General features: G+C 43.1%; 1 protein-coding gene across 2 annotated transcripts in view; it reads right to left on the bottom strand.

Annotated features, from left to right (window-relative positions):
- Positions 1-18,507, bottom strand: part of ERCC6 (ERCC excision repair 6, chromatin remodeling factor) — a 74,875-nt gene that overhangs the window by 11,054 nt on the left and 45,314 nt on the right. For both annotated transcript variants that reach the window (XM_045567837.1, XM_045567838.1), the window contains 4 exons: positions 12,697-12,867; positions 12,034-12,210; positions 6,893-7,009; positions 3,189-3,284 (listed from right to left, as the gene is read on the bottom strand). In XM_045567837.1, the coding sequence (XP_045423793.1) occupies positions 3,189-3,284; positions 6,893-7,009; positions 12,034-12,210; positions 12,697-12,867 (561 nt within the window). The remainder of the gene's footprint in view (positions 1-3,188; positions 3,285-6,892; positions 7,010-12,033; positions 12,211-12,696; positions 12,868-18,507) is intronic.

Raw genomic sequence — 18,507 nt, 5'->3', positions numbered from 1 at the left:
AAGGAGGCTATCCAACATGTAATACAGATTAAAAGTAACGCTTCACCAGCTTCTTAGTTTCTTCCCTAATCACAACGTTATCAGGAGCTGGAGGAAATTAACTTTCACTCATCTTCTGTCTCTGACAGGACAAGTTCTCTGGAAACAAAAAAATTCTATTGGACTGAACAGGTTTATAGGGGTAAAATTTAATGGCTGATAATTCATTTTCCCTTACTAGAAAAATATGTATGCAATTCACAGCATTATAAACTTGGTATAAAAAAACTGACTTACCTTTTAAATATAGATCAGAAATGTCATATGAACCTAAATTTGGAGGAATCACGTCATGTCACTTATCAAATGCATGTAAATATCACACTCCTAAGTATCTCACTAAAAGTTCTGTAGTTTTACTATGAGTCAGAGGTTAAAGTTCCATTTACCTTTACACTATTATATCAGAAAACAAATTTGCATGAAAAATTAAAAAATGGGAAAGATGCAAAGGATGGTTCATGCAAGCAGGAGGGCATAAGAGACCGGGGTGGGTGTCCCCACCCCCAGGTCCATGCAAGCAGGATGGCCTTAACAAAACTTGAATAATGGGGCTCTTTCACAGCTTTCAAAGTGTGACTCAAATTAAACTCATTGCTATAAAAACTCAAGTAGAAAAAGAGAAATCATAAATTACACCAATCATCAAAGGGTATGATAGCTGTAACCATAAACAATAGTTATGCACATTAAAAGTAAAAGATCTGGAAAAAAGATCTGAACAAATCAGAAACATTGTCAAAACTCCCCAAAGAGCCATCTGTAACTGATTTTTCTTCCTTTTGATCTGCACTGTCCAATCCCGTAGCTGCTGGCCACATATGGCTACTGAGCACCCGAAGGGTGGCTAGTCCAGACTGAGATATGTTACAAATGGAAAACACACACTCCATTTCAAAGACTTAGTACAAAGAAAAGTAAAATATCTCAATCATTTTAGAATTTGATTTACATATTAAAATGATACTTTGGGATACATTAGGTTAAATAAAATACATGATCAAAATTAATTTCATTTGCTTTTCTTTTTCCCTTTTTTAATGTGACTACTAGAAAATTTACAAGTGTGGCTTGCATTCTCTCTCTGTTGGATAGTGTGGTCCAGACCACCAAACTTGCAGGGACATGAAGAAGGGGAGATTGCAGGAGATGAATAAATGTGAATGACTGAAAAACTGCCTATAGATATCCACGACAGATGAAGCAAGAAATTGTGAGAGATGGTTAAAAGAACTGAAATGACTTAACCTGGCAGAAAAAGCACCTGGATGTCATGCACACAGGCAGCCATGTCACCCCATTCTTCGCTTCATCTGCCTATGAGCATGTGGGCAGGCCGGTGTGTACTTCAGAGCACACGGTGTTACTCGGCTGCGCGCCAGTGAGCACGGAGCAAGGACCATGGGCACAAAGGGCAACATGAACTGAGGGCACGCAAGCACGCGCTCGCTGCAGGAAGGCCTGACACCAAACGGACTGGCTTCCTAAGATCTATTTTGAAAGCACCCACAGACACAGCTCTGCCCAGAATGACAGCAAGGAGGGTGTGTGCTAGATCACGTTGGAATCTCCTTGGCCCTAGAATCTTACGTGTCAAATCAGTAAGACACAACTCACAGGTTAAGACACTGACATACAAAAAAGGGAACAGCTTACCTAAATGCTGATTATAAACTTGCTACATATGCTTATTGAACAGACATACACCCACATTTGGTACCAAGTATTGCTAATAGCTAAAATGTCATTACCTACAGAAAAACCCATAAAAATGATTCTTCCTCAGTGTACTCACACATCCTAGCAGTGTGGGCTGTCCCCCTACACTGTGTATGAGATCACCAGTCCCTGCAGGACTCATCACTGCAGATCCCGTCATTCAGTGCTATTCTTCCACTGGACCACAGAGTGTGGCTTCAAGGGTAACTACTGCAGTACTCTGGGAGGCTGAGGTGGGAGGATCGCTCGAGGTCAGGAGTTTCAGACCAGCCTGAGCAAGAGCGAGACACCACCTCTACTAAAAATAGAAAGAAATTATCTGGACAACTAAAAATATATAGAAAAATAAGCCGGGCATCGTGGCGCATGCCTGTAGTCCCAGCTACTCGGGAGGCTGAGGCAGAAGGATTGCTTGAGTCCAGGAGTTTGAGGGTGCTGTGAGCGAGGCTGACGCCACGGCGCTCTAGCCCGGGCAACAGAGCGAGACTCTGTCTCAAAAAACAAACAAACAAAAACAAAACAAAACAAAACAAAAAAAACCCCAATACTGCAGTACTAATGAAAAGGCAGTGTGCTAAAATTTAATCATGTGTTCTCTTACTTCCAGAAGGGCTTTAAATTCAGTGAGGGTTCTCACTGTTTTCAAGAGGGTCACGGAGAATTCCGGGCCCAGTGGCAGCATATGCCATTTAGTAAAATGATGCTCAGCTTCCAGCACGCGTGCCTCAGCTGGCCCATGATGTTGCCATCAATTGTGCAGTCCCAGCAACTCATTCTCACCTCAGTGCAGTGGCACAAGTGTTCCAAAAGCCACATTCTACCACACTGATATTATATATACACATAATGGGGCTTTTCAAAGACACTATCTAGTAACTTCTGAATTCTGGGCAACAGCAGAAAGAAAGCTTTCTCAGTATAAGGAATAGAATGACCATAAATAAATTCCTTTCACACACCAGGGACAATGAGAATTAAAGCCAGAAACATCTGAACCAGAATTCTATCTGGTTTTTAACATCATAGTAGTTCATAAACGTTTATCAGCGTATGGGCTCCTTTAAGCTGATGAAACTTAAGAATCCTCATGATCCTCTTCACACAATATGTCATTTGGTCATAATTTCTGGGAAACACCCTGACACCCACCTACCTGCCACATAAGACCTTCGGGAGTAACAGCAACTACACAGCCTGGTGGTCACATCTGCGTCTGGGTTCCAGTTTCACAGCTCATGGCTCTGCAACCTTCCCCCAGTCAACTAACCCCTCTGCGCCTTGTGCCTCCTAACTGGGAGCTGACCCTGTATCTACCATGAGTGAGCTGCCATTATGGGAAAGGCCTGGCACATTCTAGATCCTGGTTTCCTTTCTTCCCACACTTCCCTGGGTGTACAGTTCATTTCTCCAGCTTGTACTCTTCAGCTGACCTGCATCTCTCCATTGAGAATCCTGTACACTTCTTTGGAATCAATGAAATTTTGGTAGACTTTATGCTGCTCATCTGTAAGACGGCAAAATAAGACCTACACAGGGAAAAAAACAAAGAAACTGTCATTTCAAAAAAAAAATTAACAGAATAAAATAATTAAAATATCAACAAAATTTCCTAATCAGAAGAGCACACAGCATGCAATTTTAACAAGGCACCTCTTATTAAAACAACAAAGACGACAATACCTCTCATGGCTGAACAGAGAGCACAGTCCAACCTGCTCGCCAGCCCCTCCATCTCCGTTCACCCATGCACCTCCTGGCCCACCAGTACTTCAAGATTGGCTTCCTGCTCACCAGTAAGTCCAGGCCCAGGTGCACAGACCACCCTCCACGCCAGCCTCAGTGTGCTGGGACCATCCCACCTCCTGTGACGCTCACCCATGCTGTCTACTCTGCAGACCTGACCAGGGACCTTAACCTCACCTGGTCCTCTCCCTTGCCTGGAGTTCTAAGTGCAGGCCCACAAGTTTACCAGACTTGCCTTGATGGCACTCTGACCCTCCAGCCCCACTGCACCAACCACTCTGCACTACTGTGCTCTCTGACTCTCAACCCCTCTTTCTCCAAGTCCACCACTGCCCCTCATGGCTTGACTTTCTTCCTTGGCCAGTCATATTCCCACTGGATCTTCCTTCAGCCATCCCTCTGTCACCCATGTGAACCCTTTCAAACTCCCTGCGCCTGCACTGTAAACTTCAGTGTGGATCAGCTCAGCCATGAGCCTTCTCTACTCCCGTGGTCAGTGCTGAGCACTGCTAGAGAACAGCCCCCTTGGTGGCATCCTGCCACTGCCTGCTCTTGCTCCAAGGGGTCCTCCACGCACGCCCTGCCTAGCACCTTCCACAAGCCCAGGATGGCTGCACAGACACTGCCCACTGCCCAAGCCACCCACCCACCTTTGTCTCAATCTCTACTTAAAAACAAACAAACAAATAGAAACAAAACAACGAAGATCAAACCCGAAGCTACCAGAATCAGGCACGACTCCCTAGTTTTCAATCCCTGAAACATCTCTACTTTTCCATCCACTTTGCCTCATTTCCTTTACTCCCGGAGGAAGAGGTTCCCCCGCAGAATCAGGGGCAACCCTTCAACCTTTGCACTGCATCTGAAAACCAGATCGCCTTCCTCAGGACAGTGCCCACCGTTCAGACTCTCCAAAAGTCAGCGGTGGGGGTGACCCTGAGAGAACAGTGCACAGCCCCCATCTCCACTCCCTACCACCAGTCAGTCCTCAAGCCTGCACCCAGCGCACGCCTGACCACTGCCTCTGCTGCTGCCACTGAAGCTCTTCTGCACGCCGCCGCCACAGACAACCTCCTGGCTGCTGCACACACCAGGCTCCTCCCAGCTGACCCCACTTACCCTGTACTCTGATGCCCAGGCCTCCAGGAGTCTTCTCCTCACCCCCTCCTGCCCACAGCCTCAGCTGCTCCGGCTCCCAGCCCATTCCTCTGCCTTTTCTCTCCCCTCACACGCTGTTGCTCTCCGGGCTGCCCTCTCTGCTCACTTGACACCTCCTCCTCAGGCAAACCTACGCCTGCTTGGAACTGTAACACCATCCCTGCTCACCGCCAGCCTAGAACTCTCCTCAGAGCTCTAGACCCATTTACAACTGACTCTCGGCAAGTGGAAGTCCCATGGGCACTTCATATACCCTAAGTTAAACCCATCAGCCATTCCCTCCAAGCTGCATGTCCTTTTGAAACGTCTGCTGTAGCGGATCCCTCCCAGCATCTAAGTGAGGCACCAGGCCCCACCTCTTCTCTCCAAGGACATGCAGGACCAGCTAACTCGTCCTTTTGCCCCATTTTCCTTCCCTTCTGACGCTTCCATATGCTACCTGAGAAACCCTTCTAAAACAGGAACCTGAAGGGGTTTATAATTCTTAATTTCTTAAGTTTGTACTTCAGTCCTTTACCTATAATGACAACAGAGAAAAAGCCTTTCCTCTCAAGCACAAAGTTAACTGAACAAATTATTCACCAGCTGCCTAGTCCCTGCGAATCATCATGACAGGTATTAAAGGGATTTCTTAGATGGGTAAGACAAAGCCCCGACCCCCAGGGGTTCCTAGGCTGGTAGAGAGCCCAGCAGGGTCCTACAGGGGAAGTGCATGTGTTTGCTGTGGGTGCAGTGAGTGCGCCACCTGTCCCCAGGTGGAGGGGACATCACGTGCCAATGGAAAGACACACATGTCTGGAACACAGGGAGCGACGTGCCTTGGCTACAGCCTGGAGTAAAAGGAGAGACACAGTGGGGATGCCACAGTGAACTAACATGGTGAAAATAAGCTAAGTGGTGTTCTTTAGTAGACAGTGGGTGACAGACAGCAAAGGTACGCTGACAAGAAGATGACCTTGGAAAAGCAATCCAGCAACCACGTGCAGAACCGAATAGAGTGGGGAGCCCCGATGGCTGGGAGGCTGCACTGGTTTATGAGGAAAGCCATAGCATGTGAAACAGAGTGAGACTGGGAATGAAACAGGACGAGTGAAACCCCAGAGCAACCGGCTGACTTGGAATTAGAGAGGCTCAGAGCTGCGGCCTGAGAACAGGCAGGAAGGGGGAGCTCTAAGGGGAATGCAAAGATAAAGCACTAAATTCGGACATGAGTTCTGGAAGAGGCCGGGATGAAAGCAGCCTTGATGACAGATGTTCATGACCATTTAGTTTCAACACTCAGAATCTACAATGTGTGTACTCTGGGGCACTGAGGAGAGGGTGCAGTAGTCTGTTAAGATTACAGAACACTAGGATGGAACTGAAAAGGATGATCTTGTAACAACTACTCCCTTGTTCAGTATTTTCCCATGAAATTCCTCCTCACTCAGAGCAAAATCTACAGACTCTGCATGCCCAGCAGTTGGCACACAGCCTCCAGCAGGCAATCCGACTTCCTCACCTGCCGCCCTGCTCCCTGCTCCCAGCCCTGCCCACACCGGCCTCCCTGCTCTGTGGATGTCCCGGCATGCTGCCACAGTCCACCCCCTGGAATGCTCTGCTTCCAAAACCTGTATGACTTGCTCCTTCCCTTTAGGCCTCTGCTCCAATGTCAGTTTATCAGAGCTCTTCTGTGACCACACTTATAGAGGGCCCGATTCCTCAAATCCTTGCCTCAGCAATACCAGATCATCCTTCAACCCTACTTCATTTTTCTCCACACTTAACTGCCACATGACATCATCTGTATTTATCTGTGACTCTCTCTCCCCGTCAAGAATAAATGTGAGTTCCAAGAGAACAAAACTTGCTTTGTTCACTGCTATATCCCAGAGCCTGGAACCATGCCAGGCACATGGCTGGCACCTAATACAATCTGGAGTGTGAACGATTAGGGGTTTAAGGAAATTGGAGACATTTCAAAGGAGTAGCTGCAGGAACCCCTGTATTAGCAAGAGGGAGATCAAAGCCTGTGGACTAGAAAAGAGTCCACTGAGGGTAGACACCACAGCAGGTCCACCAGCCCCACACAGGTATACCCAGCCACGGACCACCCCAGCCGCAGCTCCAGGACCACACCTATCAGCTGTGTCTGATTCTCTTGCAGGCACGAGAGAATCAGAGTGAAGGGGCAGGTGAAGGGCAGGTACACCTGTGCTTCAAAAATGCTTTCTTAACTCCTGAAGTCACAAACCTGTTCGTTTTTATCTGGCAAAGACAGGCTCATCTTGACATCTGACTTCATTCTCCGCAGTAGGTATGGATTTATGGTATCTCGTAAGACACACGCACACTTATAAGCAGTTTTAACCTTTAACAAGAGAAAAAGGGGGAACATTATTGTATGTTTAAGGAATGCATTTGTTCTTACCTCCCAACTGATTGCATTGCTTAAAAAATAAAGGAATGGGCCGGGCGCGGTGGCTCACACCTGTAATCCTCTGGGAGGCCAAGGCGGGTGGATCGTTTGAGCTCAGGAGTTCAAGATCAGCCTGAGCAAGAGCGAGATCCCGTCTCTACCAAAAATAGAAAGAAATTATATGGACAACTAAAAATATATATAGAAAAAATTAGCCAGGCATGGTGGCGCATGCCTGTAGTCCCAGCAACTCGGGAGGCTGAGGCAGGAGGATTGCTTGAGCCCAGGCGTCTGAGGTTGCTGTGAGCTAGGTTGACGCCACGGCACTCTAGCCCAGGCAACACAGTGAGACTCTGTCTCAAAAAAAATAAAAACATAAAAAAAATAATAATAAAATAAAGGAATGACCAATGACTATAAAAATTGATTGGAAACAATTGGAAAATGGTTTGGAAAAGCTAGCATAAGTTCCGTATACTCCAGAAGGTAGCAGCTTTCATAATAATATCAGTAAAAAAACAAACAAAAATTAAATATTTAACAGACATGGACAACAACCAAAAAAACCCTGATAATTCTGTGCCTTATTCCTCTTCTGTGCTTTGTTAAATTATTATTATATAGTTAAAACATAAAGTAGAGATTTATTTGGTTCCTGATCACCCTCTAGGGGAAAAAGCACTTTCACACGAATCTCTGCTTATGATCTTGTATTCTCCAAAAGCTACAAGGGAACTGTTACTCTGCAAGACTGAAGATCAAAAGCTAACTCTGCAGAAAAGCTGCAGCAATGGGAGCAACCAGCCAATAAGCAGAGATTACTGCCCACTGGAGACTTACAAGAGTAAGTCCGAGAAGAGCCCTCTGATCCCCAGAAACAAAAGGTCACTCTGCCCTATAATGGAGCATATGGTTCCATAATGGAACACGGCCACATGAGATGGGCACTAACTATATGCAGAAAAACAAAGACCTGCCCAGGAAACCACTCCATCTGCAATTCACTTAAAGGCAAACAAAGAATTCAATAAATTATTGATACTTAGAAAAAAATCTACATAGGCTTAACAACTTAGTAAATTACTATTTCATAGAAAAAAAGTTCTAACCAAGTTTAAATTTAAGAAAGTCAGCTGTAAAATGATCATAACAAGAGCTTGACCATACATAGTACATACAGAAAAACTCAGGTTAAAAAAATTAACAGGTTAAAACAGAAAACATTTTAAAAGACCCTAAGAACACCTCACTTAAGTCTATATACCTGTATGTATTAATATATGCATGTGTGTGTGCTATGTGAATATGGTACATAAATATGAAACACGGGGTTTACTTGGAGTAACAAGACAACAGAAGCTCAAGTAATCAACAACTTTTAGTTGCACATAACCCCTCAAATATATCATTCATGGATAAAAATTACCCTTAAGATGATGATGAGGTACATATTATGATTTCTGATGCAAAGAGAATGAAATTTCAGAATTTAACATTTAACATTATCGTGCCACCAAGGGAGCAAGTATATGCAGTATGTTAAGGAAACCGGCCCCACGCCCTCCCTCTGCCCATGCTCTCCCCCAGAAGATGAGCACGCTGGCTGGGGAGCTGGTCAACTAAACCAGGGCTGAGCTGGCGAGTGACCCAGCTGCTGGGCTCCTGCTCCCTCCTGTTTGATGATCTTGTATTTAATTCCCAACTGGCTTCAAGTCTGTTTCTCTGTTAGTAAAAACACAAGGAGGAGATCCATTTGGATTTCTCTATCGCTCCCAATCCCCCCAAGGCTGCGGAAAGCAGACACCTCGCTGAGCATGCCCATGCTTCTTCCTGTTCCTCCAAACACAGAGCTCTGCCTCTTCCAGAGCATAGTGACCTTAGGCAAGTTGCCAAAATGCCAAGTCTCAGCAACCTTGAGCATGAAATGAGAAGTTCAACTAGACACCCCGCAGTTTCTTTTCAGTTCTAAGCCTGCCTGCCCCAGCAGAGCACACCAGTCCCAGCAGCAGTCTACACCTGGGTTGCCAATGCTTCCCCGTCACCTTCCTCCACCTTTCAGGCCCGAGATTAGTCATTCCTTCTCCAGGAATCCTCGCTTGAGCCCCACAAGCTCTGCTACTGAGTATCTCCCCTTGTGACAGCCCTCAGGACCCAGTACTAGGGCCATGTTTATCTGCCACTTTCCCCCAGTGCAACCCCCACTCAACTAGGAATACTAGTCAAGGGAAGGTTCTGGTTTCCAGCCCCCTCCCATCATTTTAGCCCCAGCTCGACACAAAAAAATACGTGCAATCTTCTAAAGATTCAATAACACACCGCAACCATCACTTAAACAAAAGGGAGCAAATAAAACCAACACCTCTGCTCCCAAGGACCTTACCATCTAGATAGGAAAAAAGATAAGTACACAAACTCCTGAAATAAGAACTTCAAGGAAGAAACAGACCATAATAACATGTTCTCAAAGCAATTCGCCACAAGTGACTTATTAATTCCAAAGGAGAAGTGGTAACCTCACAGAGCTTCCAAATCTGGCCAACACTACCTTACCTAGGTAATTAGAATTAACAGCACTAACAATGGGACAGACCGACAGCACGTGCCTCCAGGTACCATGCACTAGGAAGACGTACCGCTTCTGCGGTACCTGCTGAAGATGCACAGCCCAAATCCCATCAAGAAGAAGTGCACGACAAACCCAAGCTGAGGTATGTTCTACAAACTAACAGGCCTGTAGTCTTCAAAAATGTCAAGGTCATGAAAGGCAAAAGACAGATTAGAGGAACTGCTGCTTCAGATTTAAAGAAGACTAAAGAGACACAGAAACTACCAGAATGACTGGAAAAATGTGAGTGACTACAGATTAGATAACGGAAATGTATCATTGTTAAATTTTCTGATTCTGATGGTTTACACTACAGTTATGTCAGAGATGTCCCTGTTCTTAGGAATATACACTGAAGAATTTGGAGGAAATCCAATCCTCCAACCCAGTCATGTCTGCCAGTTATTCTCAGAAGATTCAGGGAAAAAAAAAGCTTTGATTTTGTACATATATACAGGGAAATGGGGGAGAGGGAGGGAAGGAATGAAAACACAAATGTGGCAAAAGGTTAGCAAAATGCTAATAATCGCTGAATCTGGGTAAAGTGTACATGGGAGGTTTTTTTTTTCACAATTTTTGCAACTTTTCATTAAGTTTTAAATTATCTCAAAAAATTGTTTAAAAAAAGAATGGTATAACTGAAGGGATTTAGAGAAAGAAGAGTCCTCACAAAAGTTAATCAAAAACCATTCAATCTCAAAATGTACAAGACACTAACATTGTTTTTGACAATCCTTTAAAATAAAAGGGCTAAAATTCTTTTTCTAATTAAACATTCCAAAACATGAGAGTGTGGTTTTTGGTGGAAGACCTGATCCCCGGCTCAGTCATGGGCTGGCAGGCGCAGACCAGCCCGAGGGCTGCGCACACGCCCTGCCTCCTACAAGGCTGCAGCCCGCCCTACAGGCCACACACCGCCCTCGGGCTGGCTTCACCTCCTGGTCTTCCTGCCTGTGACAACCCATTCCACCCACCACCCAGGCCTAACAACCGCAGGGCTCAGCCACAGCAAGCTCACCACTCCTCCCCATTTTCTTGGACCTCGTCAGCCTCCACATCTTGTTTGTTCTGCCTAAAAATGTCATGTGGGTCTCCCGCTCCCCACCATCTTTCTCAGACCACCATGTCCAGGTCCAGGTTCTCACGACCCTCATCCCAACGGCTCCCACAGGTCCCTCAGTGCCAGCCTCTCTCCAGTGACTACTCTGCAGCCTGAACAATCGCCAACAGCCACTGTTTCCATCTCACAGCATCCTGCTCAGACACCCACAGTGGCCCAGCCTTCTCTGAGTGCTCCCTTTCAAGGCCGGCCAGTCCTAGCACCCACAGCTCTCCGGCTACATCCCCACCCCACAGCATCCCCAAGCCAGTCAAGTGGGTCACATCACTGCCCTCAGCCACATAAGGTGGCCACATTCATACCGAAGCCCTAATCTAGAATGCCCTCGCGCTTCGTGGCCCATTTTCCCAGAATCGAGGTAAAGGATACATGTCTTATTAAGTCTTCCCTGAACAATCCAATCCTCCCTGGTGTCTGCTTTTCTAAGTTTCTCCACTGCTTTATAAGATGCACTACCTGGCCGGGCACGGTGGCTCACGCCTGTAATCTTAGCACTTTGGAGGCTGAGGCAGGAGGATCGCTTGAAGCCAAGAATTTGAGACCAGCCTGAGCAAGAGTGAGATCCCATCTCTACAAAAAATTTTTGAAAATCAGCTGGGTGTGGTGGCAAGCATCTATAGTCCCCGATACTTGCAAGGCTGAGGCAGGAGGATTGCATGAGCCCAGGAGTTTGAAGTTGCAGTGAGCTATGATGATACCACTGCACTCCAGCCTGGGTGACAGGGCAAGACCTCGTAACAAAAAAAAAAAAAAAAAAAGGAGAGGGTAGGTTTGAGTCTTACCACACCCACCCCAAACGCTCATCAAGAGAAATAAACATTAATCTTAAAGAAACACACAGAACTTTAAAAAAAATACACTACCCCAATTTGCAGAACTGAATTGTATGCTGTCCAGAACTGATTCACTTGTTTCATATTCTGACTGCTCTTCCAACCACACGTGACATTTTATTTTTATTTCTTATCTGACTGAAATATTCCAGGAACAACCAACACTGAAACTGTTTAATTTCTATTATGCAAGGAGAAGTTATTATTCTAGGGCTATCCTCTAAACAAATATTTCTCATGATTTTTTAAGTGCAAAAATATGATCAAGCAAAAATAATTTTGTGATTTTTACCAGATACTAATTTATAACCCTGGCCATTTTTCTTACATTCTGAATGACTTGGCCAAAAAGTATAATATTTAACAAGACCATTTAAAGCATTAAAATGCCAAAAGTGTTATCCGCCTAATACATTACCTGGACTGGTGAAGCATTTGAATATCCCCCCATGGTGATGGGCACAGAGAACTGCTCCATAAACACAGGCAATGTGCCTAACTTTCCAGGGAAGACAAAGTCAAAGAGGGACCACAGCTCTCGGAGGTTATTTTGCATTGGTGAGCCAGACAAGATGATCCGATGAGGGGTGCGGAACTATTTGAGGAAAGAAAGTATCTTTTTTGTTAAATTCACTTTCTAACAGATGATCACCATCCCTACCCCAAAACACTCTTGTGCAATACTGTTATTTAACACATGTATTCATCATTTCAGTTCCTGCATCATTCTGGCACAGACATCTTATGCAATTATAACTCTTCAATTACATTTAGATGAAAACAAGAGGGAAAAATTTTTTCTTATTGTTCAAGCTGAATACTATGGATTAGAGTTAGATTTGGTTATATTCTAACAACTGACCCCTAAAAGAGATGTTAAGTAATGTGAACAATCAGAATTTAAAAACATGATTATGGGCAAAAATAAAGAATTTTCTGCATGAGGCAAAATGCCTATTTTTAATTCTTTATGAAAGGCACAAGGAAAGATTCAATAAATGTGTTACTAAATGCAGGTAGTTTCTTCTGAATTAAATACTATTCTCCACCTGGAAATCCCCCTTGTTATGAGAGGTCATACCTGTTTGCAAGCAAGGGTGACAGCAGCATTTGGATTTCGAATTTTGTGTCCTTCATCCAAGATCACATAGTGCCAGTCATACCTGCTAATGTCATCCTGCATCAGTCGAATGTAGGAGTAAGATGTGATCAAAATCCCGTGACAATGAGCAATATCTCGAATTAGTTTCTCCTAAAACCATAATAAAATGGTAAAGACAAATTTAAATAAGAAATGAAATTAAAGGAGTATGACTTAAAATGATACCTTGTCAATCATGACACAACCTAAAGCACGTTATAAAATGTACAAATACAAACATAATCCATACAATCCTAATTATACATTACCAGGACTGGAAGTGCACTTCCAGTTAACCTGGATGAGAGTAAACACTAATACAACCACTACTGGCAGGTAGGGTGTCTCAAAAAAGATGAGATAAAGTTATAACATGTAAATACTTACCTTTTATTTTTCCAAAACATTTTTTGTGTCTATCCTTGTTAAAATTAAAACAAGGTGGAGGAAAAATGATATATTACTTTAAAACAAAAGAAAATAGGAAGAAATCCAAGGAACAGGGATGGAAGACAAATCCAGGAGCTCTAACAACAATGTATAACATGAATTCTAGAAGAATGGAGTAGAAAGGATATAAGGCAATGATTTTAAAAATTGGGGGGGGGGAACACATAAACTGTGGTAAGACTTCAGTCTACAATACAAAATGACCCACAGAGTGTCAGGCAGAATCACTGAAAAAAGACATATCCCTAGGCATATCCTACTAGATGTCTAAATTCCAAAAATAACGAAAAATGAAGAGAAAATTCCATAGCTTCTAATCAGAACAAAACAGAAAAAGAAGATTCCCTTCAGAGAAAAAAGACTCTGCCTGTATCAGACATCTTTTCAGCAACACTAAAAACGTCAGAAGGCAAAGAGAAAAATCTTTACATAATTCTAAGGGAAAAAATGGCAGTCCTTGAATTCTGCATCAATTGAAACTAGCAGTCATGCTTGGCAGAAAAAAAAAAAAAGAAATTACTCCAGCTTCAGACAGGCAAGGACTCAGAAAATCAGTCACCAAAAGACTGGCTAGCTACCGTATGCTGGATGCAGACAATGGAGTGGTGCAGTCATGGCGGAAGAGGGAGGCATGCACAAATCCAGTGCTCTGCAGAAGAGCCAACAGCGGAGCTCCCACCCTGCACACTGGCCACAGAGTGCTCAGAACAGCTCCCTGAGAAAGGACAGAGGGAATGAAGAATCTGGGGCTTCAAGATAGTAACTAATGTACCAGGTGGAAAGTGGTGGAGGAGTCAGGATTCAAATGTAGAAAGGTAGCCAACTCCAAAGCTAGGACTATCAAGTATTAGGCTACATTGCCTCTTACTAAACTTTAAAAGAAAAATTTAAAAAGGGAAAATTATCTGGGCACAGTGGCTCACATCTATAATCCCAGCACTTTGGGAGGCCAAGGCAGGAAAATCACTTGAGGTCAGAGTTTGAGACTAGCCTGAGCAAGTGCAAGATACGTGTCTACAAAAAACAGAAAAGTTAGCCAGGCATCGTGGTGCACACCTATAGTCCCAGCTACTCAGGAGGCTGAGGCAGGAGGATCGCTTGAGCCCAGGAGTTTGAGGTTGCAGTGAGCTGTGATGACACTACTCTATTCCAGCTGGGGTGACAGAGCAAGACTCTGTCTCAAAAAAATTAAAAGAGAAAATTATATGTAATATACATACCATTTGTTAAAATAAGTTATTAAAACATAATAATTAAGTCTAAATATTAAACACTTTAAAATATAAATGAAACTGTTAAGAAAGGATCTAGATATTAAAAGGCATATATTTTTAAGTTACTGTAATTTCTGTTTAGCTTAATAAAACCTGGAGTGAAATTAGGGGAAAAATAAAAGTGGACTAAACATCCCACCCTGTCCAAGGGTGGAATGGGGTGGGGCACAGGTAGCAGATACTGTTTAACTCTTAACCTCAAGAGAAAAATGCATTAAAATACACTTGTCAAAAATTTAAGGCTATTCCTGATTAATAGTTGCTACATTCACATAAATATTAGAAAAGAAGTAGATTGTAGAACTATCAAACGACTATAGGGGGAAAACTAATAAAAACAGCAAAAATCATGAAAATAGAAAACAGAAAATATAATAAAGAGAAAGTAAGATAGCAGATACCAGACTAAACAAACACATCAAGCAGGATCACCACGTGACAGTGCGTCACTAACAGTGAGACTTTCCACTGGGTAAGGCAAAACTCCAGCCTCATGTTTAAAAGAGAGCCAAACCAGGTTGGCACTGAAAGTTCAAATATGGAAATTACCAAAGATATACCAATGAAATAAAAAACAAAAGGAGGCAGGATTAGCAATATAAGTATCAGACAAAAAGAAATGAATAGAAAGAAGAGGGATACTTCATATTTAAAGGGGGACAGCACACTAGGAAAAGCCTTCCAAAAAGCACTGGAACAAACCCAAAAGCAAAGCCCTTGGAGCTGCCTGGACAGTGACACAGCCACAGCCTACCTGGAGACCTGACAACAGCCTCTCTCAGAGAAAGAGATTAAAGAAACAACAAGTTTAAAAATTGGGATACAAAGGAGTTAAGTATCAGCATCAGACCACTCTTTAAGAGGTAGGGAGATCCCCCATCAGCAGGGCTTTAGACCACACAAAGAACACTCATTCTTTACAAATACTCTATTAAGAGAGGCTGGAATCAAAAGGAGCAATCAACTAAACCTGCTAAAAAAAAGGAAAATGAGAGGATAAGATAAAAACAAAAACTAGTAAATCTTTAAGAAAAACCTGGTGGAATTGATTAAATAAATAAATAAATAAAAAGCCTCTTTGGAAAAAAACAAACAAACCTCTAAAAAGTCAGCCAAAATAGACTCAGATGTACAACATTAGAAATGTCAAAGGAATATATTCACAGATGTAGACAATACAAAACTGCTAACCAATACTGCATACCCAAAAATCTGACCATTTTGACAAAAGATGACAGTTAAAAAAAAAATTACCAAAAATGGTCCCAAGAAAAATTACACCAACTAAATAGACCAATACTGAAGAACTTGAAAAAGATCTTATGTTCTTTCAACCAAAAATCTACCTGACCCAAAGGGTTTCATGAGTAAAGTAGGAATAGATTCTGTTATTTAAACAGTTCCAAAATACAGAAGAAGATAGACTGCATCCCAAATAACTGTTATAAGGCTAGCAAAACTCTGTTTTCAAAAGTGACAGACATGGCACACTTATAGGTGTGCACACACCGCCGCAAACTAGAAATCCATTACTTTAAAGATAAAATCTAGAAATATATTAATGTAATAAGGCTTAGCTCAGGAATACTAGACATAGCTAAATAATATTAGGAAGCCTAATACCATTCATGCAACCATAATCATCTCATATAAATTTTATAAAATTCACCATCTTCAAAAACAATTTCATCAATATCATCTTAAAGAACTAGGATTAAAACATTTGTTTTTTGAGACAGAGTCTCACTCTGTTACCCCGAGTAGAGTGCCGTGGCGTCAGCCTAGCTCACAGCAACCTCAAACTCCTGGGCTCAAGCGATCCTCCTGTCTCAGCCTCCTGAGTAGCTAGGACTACAGGCATGGGCCACAATGCCCAGCTAATTTTTCTATTTTTAGTTGAGACGGAGTCTTGCTCTTGCCCAGGCTGGTCTGAAACTCCTGAGCTCAAGTGATCCTCCCATCTCGGCCTCCCAGAGTGCTAGGATTACAGGCGTGAACCACTGCACCCAGCTGGATTAAAATATTTTTAATTCAACAGAATACAAAAGGGCTAAGAAAATTTCAAAGGAGCAAAGTAAAAAGGGAGAAATCGCCTTCTCGTATGTCATAATACATTTGATATTCAAGGATTTAATAAACTGCTATAAATAATAATCACAATGCCTGGCACCTATTAACGATTCGACAGGTGGGTGCCGTATTATTATGGCTACTCTTCTTCCATCTTCCCATTGACTAATTTCAACGCCAGCACAATACCACACTGCAGGCCACATCTGATGCAACCAGCTCCTGATTTCTGACCTTAGGGGAACAGCACAGTGAACACCCCACGGTGCACAGCCTTACAAACATACATACAGGTTCTCGCAGGACCCGCCTCCACCCCACTTCCCCCGACTATACTGCCACTCCCTCACCACCAGCTCCACCTCGGCTGCTTATGTCCAGTGAAGAAAAGCAGTCTGCCCCAAGAAGCACTCTCCACCTCTGACACCTTACCCGGCTAGTCCCACGATTTTGAGAAGCCAGAGTTCGATTTCCTTAGTTCCTCCACACCTAAATTTCCTACCAAGGCTCTGTTTCTATGTTCCCCTCCAGGACAGCAGGGGCTGCCAGAAGCCATAGCAGCAGGTGGGGCATGAGATGACAGCAAACTGAGACACAGGATGTTCCATGCTTGAGTCCACTCTAGGCATAAGGTGTGTGTGTGCACAGAGAAAAAGTGAGAGGAGAACAATCACAACATTTGGGGCTGGAAATAGAGAAGTTCAGTGATTACTCACATTTATAAAATGTCCACTGTATTATAGCCAAACCCTGCAAATGTGGGCCCATTTGCTCACGGACCCCAGAACTCCTAACTGCGGGATGCACAGACTTGCCATGGTCATTCCATTAACCTCTAAGGAACACAACTATGAAGTGAATTCCAACATCCTTCGGTGTAGCTGGAGCTTTACCATGTTAAACCAATGAGACGCCAGCCTCGTGAATGTATACCACTGGAAATATGTGTAGCTGTTTTTGCTTGTTTAAAGATTGAAGTTCAGATGGAAAATTCTGTAATGTTAGCTACAGAAATACAGAATTTCTACTGTGTTCAGGAAGACTTATAACGATTAACAAGAATGAAGATGATGCTTTTATAAAAAGAACAAGAAACTGTTCAAAATGTCTCCATTGAAAATGTAATCTCCACTTAACACCCACTGGGTAAAAATACATCTAACACCATTTGTTTTCACCTGATTCAATCTTGGAATTCTATAACTGCCTAGACTGAAGTTTCAATAATGGTGAATTGTTGAATATTACAGACATCTCTATCTAAACACTTAAGACAAATCATCTCGGGCGGTTTCAAATTAAAAGCTTGTAAAATATGTAACCTCTCCTAGTTTTTGCAATTAATAGGGTACATCTGCAATTAGCCTGACTTACTGAATGTAGTGCTGTTGTCATTAAAAGACGTCTGTGAAAGCGCTGCTGTTATTATGGAGGCTCAGGAGACCAATCCCTCCTAGAGGGCAAACAGTGGACTGGTGGAAAACAACAGCCATAAATCACACTGTCAGGCAGCCGGGAGAGCCGAGAGAAGCACAGGCACATGAAGGCCATTCACGGTAAACACAGCACGGCAGCTTCCCAGGCAGGATTTACTGCACCTGTAATTAATTAAAATTTCCTTCAAGCTAAATCTTTAATAAACAAGGATTTGTGCTGACAATGAGGGAAAAAAAAAGGGCTCCAGCAACATAATTTTAAAATATACCTCACAGAACAGGCCCAGCATCTATCATTTATTTCTTGTACCAGGTGTATACACTGACTCCAAAGTTAATAGGAATTATATCCCTTTGCATTATAATTTGTGTACTTGGAACAGGTCCGAAATATTTAAGATGCTTGAGGGACAATGTAGCCTCTTTTTGTTTTTATTCGACATGTTTTTGACTCCTGTCTAGCTGTTTAAAAAGCCAAGTCTTTTTGCTCTACGGTTTCAGAATACAGGACTTCTCAAAGA

Source organism: Lemur catta, chromosome 14, assembly GCF_020740605.2.
Source record: "Lemur catta isolate mLemCat1 chromosome 14, mLemCat1.pri, whole genome shotgun sequence".
NCBI classification, from domain to species: Eukaryota; Metazoa; Chordata; class Mammalia; order Primates; family Lemuridae; genus Lemur; species Lemur catta.
Note: the sequence above shows the minus strand (reverse complement) of the source record. Positions and strands in the feature narration are given on the sequence as shown.